The sequence below is a fragment of the Rattus norvegicus genome, chromosome 4 (assembly GCF_021556685.1).
Source record: "Rattus norvegicus strain SHRSP/BbbUtx chromosome 4, alternate assembly SHRSP_T2T, whole genome shotgun sequence".
Taxonomy (NCBI): Eukaryota; Metazoa; Chordata; class Mammalia; order Rodentia; family Muridae; genus Rattus; species Rattus norvegicus.
In genome coordinates, this window is record NC_141537.1 from 176,974,496 (window position 1) to 176,987,332 (window position 12,837).

The 12,837-nt window shown below is 40.7% G+C and overlaps 1 protein-coding gene across 3 annotated transcripts in view; it reads right to left on the minus strand.

Annotated features, from left to right (window-relative positions):
* Positions 1 to 12,837, minus strand: part of Slco1a1 (solute carrier organic anion transporter family, member 1a1) — a 75,143-nt gene that overhangs the window by 6,398 nt on the left and 55,908 nt on the right. For all 3 annotated transcript variants that reach the window (XM_087659057.1, XM_087659058.1, NM_017111.2), the window contains exons 11-12: positions 12,456 to 12,621; positions 9,468 to 9,640 (exon numbers count right to left, since the gene is read on the minus strand). In XM_087659057.1, coding sequence (XP_087515183.1) covers positions 9,468 to 9,640; positions 12,456 to 12,621 — 339 coding nt within the window. The remainder of the gene's footprint in view (positions 1 to 9,467; positions 9,641 to 12,455; positions 12,622 to 12,837) is intronic.

The following is a 12,837-nucleotide window of genomic DNA, read 5'->3' on the forward strand; positions in this document are numbered from 1 at the left end:
CACATACATATATACATACATATATACATACATACATCTATACATACATACAAGTTAATTAGGCAAATTCATATCTGTCCTAGGATCCTCCCAATGACAATGGTACTTCATCATTATAATGCTTAAGATTTTCATCCTGAAGTGAGAATGTTACAGCTCTACCTCCGTGAAGCCCATACAGAAGAAGGTCGTCTCGCCTCTGAGCTCCACACACCTAAAGCAGGGCTGAGCCCTTTAACAGATGTTGTCTGCTAACTCACATGAACAGTTTCCTGGTTACCATGGAAGATGCAATGTCATACCCATGATACCCCAAACCTTTGAAACCAGAAAACAAATAAATCATTATTCCCTTAACTTTTGGGGTTCTGTTCTTGCTTTGTTTTGTTTTGTTTTGTTTTGTTTCTGTCCAGGCATTTTGTTGGTGAAAAAGCAAGTGCATGCCATAAAAGGAAATCGGAAATATGGCAAATGCAGTCCAACAAAACAGAGAAAGAATCCATTATGCACATTAGGACATTAAGAAAATGACTTTGTCATATAGAATTATTGACCTTAGGTGTTTTTTCCCTTGTACTGCCAAATAATAGACTTTAGGTGGTTTTGAGAATTAAATACAAAGTGGAGGCCTATTAAACACAAACTGAAAAATATTCTTGTAAATTAGGAATACAGAATCCCTTTTAAAAATGTGGTCTTTTCCAACCTAATACACCCTTGGGTAAGAAAATCATAATACATGCAACTTGGAATTTCATTTAGGGAGTGACTCCATCAAGGAGTGCAAGAAAGCACAACAGTGTAGAAGAGTCAGGATGGAAAACAAACGCTTTATCCATCATTCACATTGCAATCATCAAATTCAGCAAGAAAAAGCGAAGAAATACAAGAAAAATAATTAGAATAGACCATAACCTTGGTACATCAAGAAATCACACATTTGGGCTAAAAGATTGCTCAGTGAGTAAGTTTCTTGCCTCCAAGCTGGACAAACTATTTCAATATATGGAACCCACATGGTGAAAAAGAGAACCAACTTCTGTGAGATGATCTCTTATTTCAATATGAATGCCATGGCTGTTGAAATACACACACACACACACACACACACACACACACTCACACACACACACACACTCACACACTCACACATTCAGGTACACAGAAAATGTTTTAAATAATCATATATTAAAATATCAATTAACCTAGGTTGTTTGCCCCCCCCACAACCAGTGGAAGAGTCAACATCAAAATGTAAGATAATTCAAAAAGTGAGGGATAGAAGTTAGAGCAGGGAGCTCTCTGCTCCCAAACCCCGTGGGAGAGAGACCTCACCGCCTGATCAGGTGGGCACTCCTGAGGTTGCAGAGCGGAGGAGACCACCAACACTGCCCACCCCTGCCCACATCCCTGGCCCAAGAGGCAACTGTATAAGGCCTCTGGGTTCCCGTAGGGGAAGGCCCGGGAGCGGCAGGACCCCTGCGCCTGAGACACTGCCGGAACCTGAAGGAAACAGACCGGATAAACAGTTCTCTGCAACCAAATCCCGTGGGAGGGAGAGCTGAACCTTCAGACAGGCGGACACGCCTGGGAAACCAGAAGAGACTGCACTCTGTGCACATCCAGGCGCCAGAGGAAAACACCAAACGTCATCTGAAACCCTGGTGCACGGAGGCTCCCGGAAGGAGCGGCACAGATTTTCCCGGTTGCTGCCACAGCGGAGAGGACTTAGGCAGTACCCCACGAGCAAACTTGAGCCTTGGAACCACAGATAGGACCAACTTTTCCCCTGCAAGAAACCTGCCTGGTGAACTCAAGACACAGGCCCACAGGAACAGCTGAAGACCTGTAGAGAGGAAAAACTACACGCCCGAAAGCAGAACACTCTGTCCCCATAACTGGCTGAAAGAAAACAGGAAAACAGGTCTACAGCACTCCTGACACACAGGTTATAGGACAGTCTAGCCACTGTCAGAAATAGCAGAACAAAGTAACACTAGAGATAATCTGATGGCGAGAGGCAAGCGCAGGAACCCAAGCAACAGAAACCAAGACTACATGGCATCATCGGAGCCCAATTCTCCCACCAAAGCAAACACGGAATATCCAAACACACCAGAAAAGCAAGACCTAGTTTCAAAATCATATTTGATCATGATGCTGGAGGACTTCAAGAAAGACATAAAGAACTCCCTTAGAGAACAAGTAGAAGCCTACAGAGAAGAATCGCAAAAATCCCTGAAAGAATTCCAGGAAAACACAATCAAACAGTTGAAGGAATTAAAAATGGAAATAGAAGCAATCAAGAAAGAACACATGGAAACAACCCTGGACATAGAAAATCAAAAGAAAAGACAAGGAGCTGTAGATACAAGCTTCACCAACAGAATTCAAGAGATGGAAGAGAGAATCTCGGGAGCAGAAGATTCCATAGAAATCATTGACTCAACTGTCAAAGATAATGTAAAGCGGAAAAAGCTACTGGTCCAAAACATACAGGAAATCCAGGACTCAATGAGAAGATCAAACCTAAGGATAATCGGTATAGAAGAGAGTGAAGACTCCCAGCTCAAAGGACCAGTAAATATCTTCAACAAAATCATAGAAGAAAACTTCCCTAACCTAAAAAAAGAGATACCCATAGGCATACAAGAAGCCTACAGAACTCCAAATAGATTGGACCAGAAAAGAAACACCTCCCGTCACATAATTGTCAAAACACCAAACGCACAAAATAAAGAAAGAATATTAAAAGCAGTAAGGGAAAAAGGTCAAGTAACATATAAAGGCAGACCTATCAGAATCACACCAGACTTTTCGCCAGAAACTATGAAGGCCAGAAGATCCTGGACAGATGTCATACAGACCCTAAGAGAACACAAATGCCAGCCCAGGCTACTGTATCCTGCAAAACTCTCAATTAACATAGATGGAGAAACCAAGATATTCCATGACAAAACCAAATTTACACAATATCTTTCTACAAGTCCAGCACTACAAAGGATAATAAAGGGTAAAGCCCAACATAAGGAGGCAAGCTATACCCTAGAAGCAAGAAACTAATCATCTTGGCAACAAAACAAAGAGAATGAAAGCACACAAACATAACCTCACTTCCAAATATGAATATAACGGGAAGCAATAATCACTATTCCTTAATATCTCTCAATATCAATGGCCTCAACTCCCCAATAAAAAGACATAGATTAACAAACTGGATACGCAACGAGGACCCTACATTCTGCTGCCTACAGGAAACACACCTCAGAGACAAAGACAGACATTACCTCAGAGTGAAAGGCTGGAAAACAATTTTCCAAGCAAATGGTCAGAAGAAGCAAGCTGGAGTACCCATTCTAATATCAAATAAAATCAATTTTCAACTAAAAGTCATCAAAAAAGATAAGGAAGGACACTTCATATTCATCAAAGGAAAAATCCACCAAGATGAACTCTCAATCCTAAATATCTATGCCCCAAATACAAGGGCACCTACATATGTAAAAGAAACCTTACTAAAGCTCAAAACACACATTGCACCTCACACAATAATAGTGGGAGATTTCAACACCCCACTCTCATCAATGGACAGATCATGGAAACAGAAATTAAACAGAGATGTAGACAGACTAAGAGAAGTCATGAGCCAAATGGACTTAACGGATATTTATAGAACATTCTATCCTAAAGCAAAAGGATATACCTTCTTCTCAGCTCCTCATGGTACTTTCTTCAAAATTGACCATATAATTGGTCAAAAAACGGGCCTCAACAGGTACAGAAAGATAGAAATAATCCCATGCGTGCTATCGGACCACCACGGCCTAAAACTGGTCTTCAATAACAATAAGGGAAGAATGCCCACATATACGTGGAAATTGAACAATGCTCTACTCAATGATAACCTGGTCAAGGAAGAAATAAAGAAAGAAATTAAAAACTTTTTAGAATTTAATGAAAATGAAGGTACAACATACCCAAACTTATGGGACACAATGAAAGCTGTGCTAAGAGGAAAACTCATAGCGCTGAGTGCCTGCAGAAAGAAACAGGAAAGAGCATATGTCAGCAGCTTGACAGCACACCTAAAAGCTCTAGAACAAAAAGAAGCAAATACACCCAGGAGGAGTAGAAGGCAGGAAATAATCAAACTCAGAGCTGAAATCAACCAAGTAGAAACAAAAAGGACCATAGAAAGAATCAACAGAACCAAAAGTTGGTTCTTTGAGAAAATCAACAAGATAGATAAACCCTTAGCCAGACTAACGAGAGGACACAGAGAGTGCGTCCAAATTAACAAAATCAGAAATGAAAAGGGAGACATAACTACAGATTCAGAGGAAATTCAAAAAATCATCAGATCTTACTATAAAAACCTATATTCAACAAAACATGAAAATCTTCAGGAAATGGACAATTTCCTAGACAGATACCAGGTATCGAAGTTAAATCAGGAACAGATAAACCAGTTAAACAACCCCATGACTCCTAAGGAAATAGAAGCAGTCATTAAAGGTCTCCCAACCAAAAAGAGCCCAGGTCCAGACGGGTTTAGTGCAGAAATCTATCAAACCTTCATAGAAGACCTTATACCAATATTATCCAAACTATTCCACAAAATTGAAACAGATGGAGCCCTACCGAATTCCTTCTATGAAGCCACAATTACTCTTATACCTAAACCACACAAAGACCCAACAAAGAAAGAGAACTTCAGACCAATTTCCCTTATGAATATCGACGCAAAAATACTCAATAAAATTCTGGCAAACCGAATTCAAGAGCACATCAAAACAATCATCCACCATGATCAAGTAGGCTTCATCCCAGGCATGCAGGGATGGTTTAATATATGGAAAACCATCCACGTGATCCATCATATAAACAAACTGAAAGAACAGAACCACATGATCATTTCATTAGATGCTGAGAAAGCATTTGACAAAATTCAACACCCCTTCATGATAAAAGTCCTGGAAAGAATAGGAAGTCAAGGCCCATACCTAAACATAGTAAAAGCCATATACAGCAAACCAGTTGCTAACATTAAACTAAATGGAGAGAAACTTGAAGCAATCCCACTAAAATCAGGGACTAGACAAGGCTGCCCACTCTCTCCCTACTTATTCAATATAGTTCTTGAAGTTCTAGCCAGAGCAATCAGACAACAAAAGGAGATCAAGGGGATACAGATCGGAAAAGAAGAGGTCAAAATATCACTATTTGCAGACGACATGATAGTATATTTAAGTGATCCCAAAAGTTCCACCAGAGAACTACTAAAGCTGATAAACAACTTCAGCAAAGTGGCTGGGTATAAAATTAACTCAAATAAATCAGTTGCCTTCCTCTATACAAAAGAGAAACAAGCCGAGAAAGAAATTAGGGAAATGACACCCTTCATAATAGACCCAAATAATATAAAGTACCTCGGTGTGACTTTAACCAAGCAAGTAAAAGATCTGTACAATAAGAACTTCAAGACACTGAGGAAAGAAATTGAAGAAGACCTCAGAAGATGGAAAGATCTCCCATGCTCATGGATTGGCAGGATTAATATAGTAAAAATGGCCATTTTACCAAAAGCAATCTACAGATTCAATGCAATCCCCATCAAAATACCAATCCAATTCTTCAAAGAGTTAGACAGAACAATTTGCAAATTCATCTGGAATAACAAAAAACCCAGGATAGCTAAAGCTATCCTCAACAATAAGAGGACTTCAGGGGGAATCACTATCCCTGAACTCAAGCAGTATTACAGAGCAATAGTGATAAAAACTGCATGGTATTGGTACAGAGACAGACAGATAGACCAATGGAATAGAATTGAAGACCCAGAAATGAACCCACACACCTATGGTCACTTGATTTTTGACAAAGGAGTCAAAACCATCCAATGGAAAAAAGATAGCATTTCAGCAAATGGTGCAGGTTCAACTGGAGGGCAACATGTAGAAGAATGCAGATCGATCCATGCTTATCACCCTGTACAAAGCTTAAGTCCAAGTGGATCAAGGACCTCCACATCAAACCAGACACACTCAAACTAATAGAAGAAAAACTAGGGAAGCATCTGGAACACATGGGCACTGGAAAAAATTTCCTGAACAAAACACCAATGGCTTATGCTCTAAGATCAAGAATCGACAAATGGGATCTCATAAAACTGCAAAGCTTCTGTAAGGCAAAGGACACTGTGGTTAGGACAAAACGACAACCAACAGATTGGGAAAAGATCTTTACCAATCCTATAACAGATAGAGGCCTTATATCCAAAATATACAAAGAACTCAAGAAGTTAGACCGCAGGGAAACAAATAACCCTATTAAAAAATGGGGTTCAGAGCTGAACAAAGAATTCACAGCTGAGGAATGCCGAATGGCTGAGAAACACCTAAAGAAATGTTCAACATCTTTAGTCATAAGGGAAATGCAAATCAAAACAACCCTGAGATTTCACCTCACACCAGTGAGAATGGCTAAGATCAAAATCTCAGGTGACACCAAATGCTGGCGAGGATGCGGAGAAAGAGGAACACTCCTCCATTGTTGGTGGGATTGCAGACTGGTACAACCATTCTGGAAATCAGTCTGGAGGTTCCTCAGAAAATTGGACATTGAACTGCCTGAGGATCCAGCTATACCTCTCTTGGGCATATACCCAAAAGATGCCTCAACATATAAAAGAGACACGTGCTCCACTATGTTCATCGCAGCCTTATTTATAATAGCCAGAAACTGGAAAGAACCCAGATGCCCTTCAACAGAGGAATGGATACAGAAAATGTGGTACATCTCCACAATGGAATATTACTCAGCTATCAAAAACAACGAGTTTATGAAATTCGTAGGCAAATGGTTGGAACTGGAAAATATCATCCTGAGTGAGCTAACCCACTCACAGAAAGACATACATGGTATGCACTCATTGATAAGTGGCTATTAGCCCAAATGCTTGAATTACCCTAGATCCCTAGAACAAAGGAAACTCAAGACGGATGATCAAAATGTGAATGATTCACTCCTTCTTTAAATGAGGAAAAAGAATACCCTTGGCAGGGAAGGGAGAGGCAAAGATTAAAACAGAGACTGAAGGAACACCCATTCAGAGCCTGCCCCACAGGTGGCCCATACATATATAGCCACCCAATTAGACAAGATGGATGAAGCAAAGAAGTGCAGACCAACAGGAGCCGGATGTAGATCGCTCCTGAGAGACACAGCCAGAATACAGCAAATACAGAGGCGAATGCCAGCAGCAAACCACTGAACTGAGAATAGGTCCCCCGTTGAAGGAATCAGAGAAAGAACTAGAAGAGCTTGAAGGTGCTCGAGGCCCCAAAAGTACAACAATGTCAAGCAACCAGAGCTTCCAGGGACTAAGCCACTACCTAAAGACTATACATGGACTGACCCTGGACTCTGTCCCCATAGGTAGCAATGAATATCCTAGTAAGAGCACCAGTGGAAGGGGAAGCCCTGGGTCCTGCTAAGACTGAACCCCCAGTGAACTAGACTATGCGGGGAGGGTGGCAATGGGGGGAGGTTTGGGAGGGGAACACCCACAAGGAAGGGGAGGGGGGAGGGTGATGTCTGTCCGGAAACCGGGAAAGGGAATAACACTTGAAATGTATATAAGAAATACTCAAGATAATAAAAAAAAAAAAAAAAGAAGTTAGAGCAGGCATGAGGCAAGCATGAGAGCATCTCTTGAGAGTGTTTGCACACTCTAACAGAAGAGTTCAGCTGAACTTCACCTAAGACTGTCCTCCTCTGTGAGTAAAATTCATCTTTTTCAACTAACTGATCCTGCAGCTTTGGAACCGAGGCACCTGGAATAGTGAGGGAGAAAGAATCATTTAACCACATCAGCTAAATCTGCCTGGCAGGTGATAGAGTGACAGATGTCACAGACAAATGACCCTCACTTTCAAGAATAATTCTTAAGTCTTATTCACTAGCAATCCTGATGCCTTCATCTGTCCATGAACTTATGAACAAGGCATATAGCACATCTCCATTTGGTGAATATTCAAAATATAACATCTTACAATGGAAAATGAATTAATGAATGGAAAAGGGCATATATCTATTCCAGTGAATGTATATAATGAATAGAAGCAGGTGAAATGAAGAAAGGATAGGGAAAGGAAGAGTTAGACAATGAAAGAGAAGAAAAGAGAAGAGAGGAGAAGAGAGCAGAGGTGTGAGGAAGGGTAGGGTAGTGTAGGTTAGGCTCAGGGAAGAGTGGGAAGGAAAGATAGGAGAAAGGAAAGGAAGAAATGAAAACAGATGTGAGGGGAGAAAAAGAGGGAAGCAATGGAGAAGGGAAGGAAAAAGAGGAGTGGGTAAGAAGGATGGGGGTGGAGGGCACAGAAAGAATGTGGAAAAGGAAATGGAAAAGCCCAGGGCAAAGAAAAAGAGAAGGGAGAAATGACAACCTTGGTTCACTCTAAAAGGATAAAGTGTTATGAATCACACACCTTGGTTAATTCAACTTTGCTTCTCAATGCCAATGAGATAGGAAAAGATGGAGTTGAACTCCTTCCTCTTGCTAGTGGGTGTGAAGTTTGATAGACTGGTAAAAACACCTACTAATAATATAAAAAATTGAAATTGGCTGTGCGACTTGCTCAGTTTGTGTGAGAATTTAATGTCTATCATTGCATTCATGTACCTCCTGGTTAAAGAATATCTATTATTGCCTTCGTGGCTTTTGTTAAAGACCGATTGGGCTCAGGATGTCAGGGAGGACTGGGCCTTTTTACACAGAGTTTCACAGTCTGCCAGTCAGTTCACTGAGTGCTAGAGAGCTTCCTTCAGTTGCCTAAACAAGAAGTCTGTTCATTTCGGCTTAATAAGGGAAGGAGATAGGAAAGGACAAGAAGGAAATTTTTCAGAAAACTTTAAATTACCATTAAATTTAGCAGTCCTTACTGTAACAGTCTTAATAAAGGAATCTTACTTAGAACATTGAGGTTCTTGGAGTCATGACTCCATGGGCCTTTCTTCAGGAAAAAATAAATTTAATAAATGACAAGAATAAACCTAGATGGCTCATTTGTATGGGACGAACATGCTTGCCTCAAAGGCTTACTGATCCAAGTTCAGTCTCTAGAGCCCAGGAATATATGTAAAAAAATTAAAATAAAAAGCCCAATTCAGTGGAATGCATATCTAATTCCTTCAGTGAAATAAGAGAAAACAGAATTGCTTGTAACCTTGGGCAGGTCAGCAGGAGTACACAGGCAGCACAACAGTAGGAATACCAAGAAAGATCATGCCTCAAATAGAAGGTGAAAGGAGAGAACAGTTTCCCCAACGTTTTGACCTGTCTGCATTCTTGGAAGCACATAGGAGTCCACACCATGGGCACATGTGCACACATAGCATACATACACTCTCATACGCACCGACTACTAAGGACAAAAGAGAGAAAACTAAATGAAGGGTTTACTTATTACCTCAAAAAAACCATGTACCCAGGTATGGCTGTAAGTGAGTAGATGAAACTGATAATTATTGTTAAGATTAAAAAGTACTGCAGCCTGTTGGCACACTCAGGACCTTTTTTACACAGACCCAGGACTGCAGACGAGTTTCCTAATGACTGAATGCAGCTGCAATCCTGAAACACCTGTCAAAAAAGAACAACAATATTAGGCTTAAATTTTCTGTATTGTCTGCACAGACAGTTGGATCAAAATGGAGAGCGTTGGGTCAATGTTATGACTCAGCGGAAGAGCACTCACATAATCTAAATGAGGACCTGAGTTTGGGCACAAATGCCATTAAATAAAAAAAAAACACTAAAATAATTAAAATGCAGGCTAATTGTCTTCTCTCTCTCTCTCCTCTCTCTCTCTCTCTCTCTCTCTCTCTCTCTCTCTCTCTCTCGGTATCTCAGATTTTGTCATTAAAATATAAAAGATAGATTTTAAAACTTGGTATGTTTTAAGCACACTAAGTAAATTTGTAAAAATTCACTTATTTTGAATTCACACTTTATCTTTACCTTATTTTTATTTGTTTGGTTTTTACTTTTATGTGTGTACATGTACACGTGCTGTGTGTATGTGTGTGGTGTGCATGCATGTGCATGTATGTATCTATGTCGGCATATTTCTGTGCCATGGCATGCATCTAGAAGTCAGGAAACAATGTATGTTCTCTCTTTCTCTCATGTAGAACCCAGAATATGATTCTGGTAGTAAGACTTGGTGACAAATGCCCTTACCCAGTTAGCCAAATTTCTAGTTTGTAGATAATTATTTTTTTAAATTAAATAAAAATGTCCTTGTTTGTTTTTAGCTTCTATTAAGTACTAAAATATCATGTGTCTCAGAATGTTGATGGAATAGTTAGGAACTTACTGATGAATGAAGTTATGTCCCCAAAGAGAAGTGTTTACTTGTAAAATAAAGCCAATATTTTTTGAATTGTTATGTTTCCAAGTCTGATTACCAACTACCTCTAAGTATTTTAACATGTTTAAGGAAAGGAAAGATGCTTGATTCTTTGTCATGCTAAACTATCATGATGGGGGACTGGGGAAATGGAACAGTCAGTAACATCCTATAGAAGTATGAGAACCTGAGTTCTTATCCCAGCACACATGGGAAAATGCATGAACAGAGGATGAGCTGGACACACTGGTGCTCTGAAGGTGGGAACAGGTGACTCTCTGTGGGGTGGTGGACCATGAGAGGAAGTGTGGTAAAGTCAAGCTAAAGGCTAGAAGCCCTAGAGACCCTGAAGGGACAGTGGGAGCTTTGCCTGCTCCCAGCACCAGGCCCCAGTTATGTACCCACAGCCCCCAATAGAGAGATTTGTGGCCATCAGTCGCATAAGGGCAACACCCCCAAGCCCTTCTACATGTAGGGGCATCCCTTACATCTCAGACCAAGACAATAGGAAAAGAAATGTGACCACAGTCAAGTAGGCTCAAAATAGACTTCTCCATGCTAATGAGGTACCTAGAGGCCTAGAGGGCATTGCCACTGAGCTTCTGTCCCCAGATATTCCTCCCTGCAAAAGATATCTAATCCTATGCCCACCCTAAGAAGTGGGGTACGGTTTTATGCATCCACTTTCCACCATGACAGTAATCTGTTTGGAACCATGAACTGTCTCTTTTCATCAAGATCTGCTATTAGGTGCCATGTAGAAGGCCATCTTCTGCAGAGCCACATCCTAGTCTCCTGTAGTAGGCCTCTCTGTGCTCCCTGCCACAACTGCCACCAAACAAAGGTCAATCTTTCTTCTGGGACAAGCTAGACAGAAATCCCCCTTCTCCCCTCCTTGCCCCCACAACCTGGGCTAGACACTGTCCCCAGCCTATGGATACCCAACTCTCATTCTCAGCTCTTCATGGCTCCCAAGGGTACCTGGATGTCCAAAAGCCTAAGAACCCCACAGCCCTGGCTCTAACACAGGCCCGGGGAACTCTGAACTAGCTCCAGTCTTCCCACATCTCAGACTGAGCTTCTCCACCCCTGGAGTTCTGTCAGTGGAAGCATGGGGTAAATGCAGTCAAACTCCCCAGGTTTCACCCCACCAAGTAGCTGTGCCCAGTGGCAGATACGGGACAACAACTCTACAACTCCCTGGATTCACTTGCCAGGCACTTAGCAGAACCAGAAAATTCTAGGACACTGAGTTCCTGTCTCAGAAGCACAAAGTACATGTGACCTGAAAGTCAAGAGGTACTCACCTTTTGGGGTCCATAGGCACATGCTCCTGCATACCACATACATGTACCCACAATAAATGGATAGATAGATAGATAGATAGATAGATAGATAGATAGATAGATAGATAGATAGATAGATAGATAGATAGATTAAAAGATAGATTAATAGATAGATAGTTGACAAAAAGCTCATGATATGAAAAGTTTTTTGCCAACCTCAACTACACAGCAAGTCTGAGGTCATCCTGGGAATCATGAAACCCTATCTCAACAAAGGGAAAATTCTGTGCAGAGTAATTTATCAACTTTAATGTTGATTTTTATGTATGCTTCTGTATCTGTGTTGATACAAACAGGTTCATGCTGTTGTCTAAGAAAGTCAGAAGAGTGTCAGATATCCTGGAGCTGGAATTTTGAGCTGCACCTTCTGTGTTGAGGGAACTAAATATGTCCTCTGAATGAGCAGCAACTGCTCTTTATACCTAAGTTAGCTCTCCAACCCATTTAGAGCATTTAAACTCAGATCACTTGAATAATGATTTCAACTCTTGGTAATTACAAAATAAAGCTAAAAAACTCTGTCAATGTTTTATATAATCTCTGGGATTTGTAACATCAAGTATGCATATACAGAGGAAATTGAGTTGTTCTCAAAAAATATCAATCTATTTTAAGCAAAGACTATACTTTGCTTTTTAGCAGAGGAAGGTTTAAGTCATAGCACAGGTTAACTCAGCCCAAACACTAAAAGGATATTTACCATGTTGGTTCCAGTTCCAACAAACTTCTTACAGCCCGCAAGGCAAGCTGACATGTATGCTACACCATTGTCTCCACACACTGGATCCCATGTGTTCGTTGAGCAGCTACACCTTGTGTTGCAGTCAGCAAGGACCTTGCTCTCCACATGTAGTTGGTGCTGAACTCTAAAATGATTTAAAATAATGGTATGAATGCTGAAAAATCTACCCAAGCACTTTATTTTCTTCTTTTTGTCTCAGTATGTACACACACACACACACACACACACACACACACACACACACACAAACACAGGAGAGAGAGAGAGAGAGAGAGAGAGAGAGAGAGAGAGAGAGAGATTATCATCTTTTCCCCCAGAACAGAAACTAAAATCATTCACA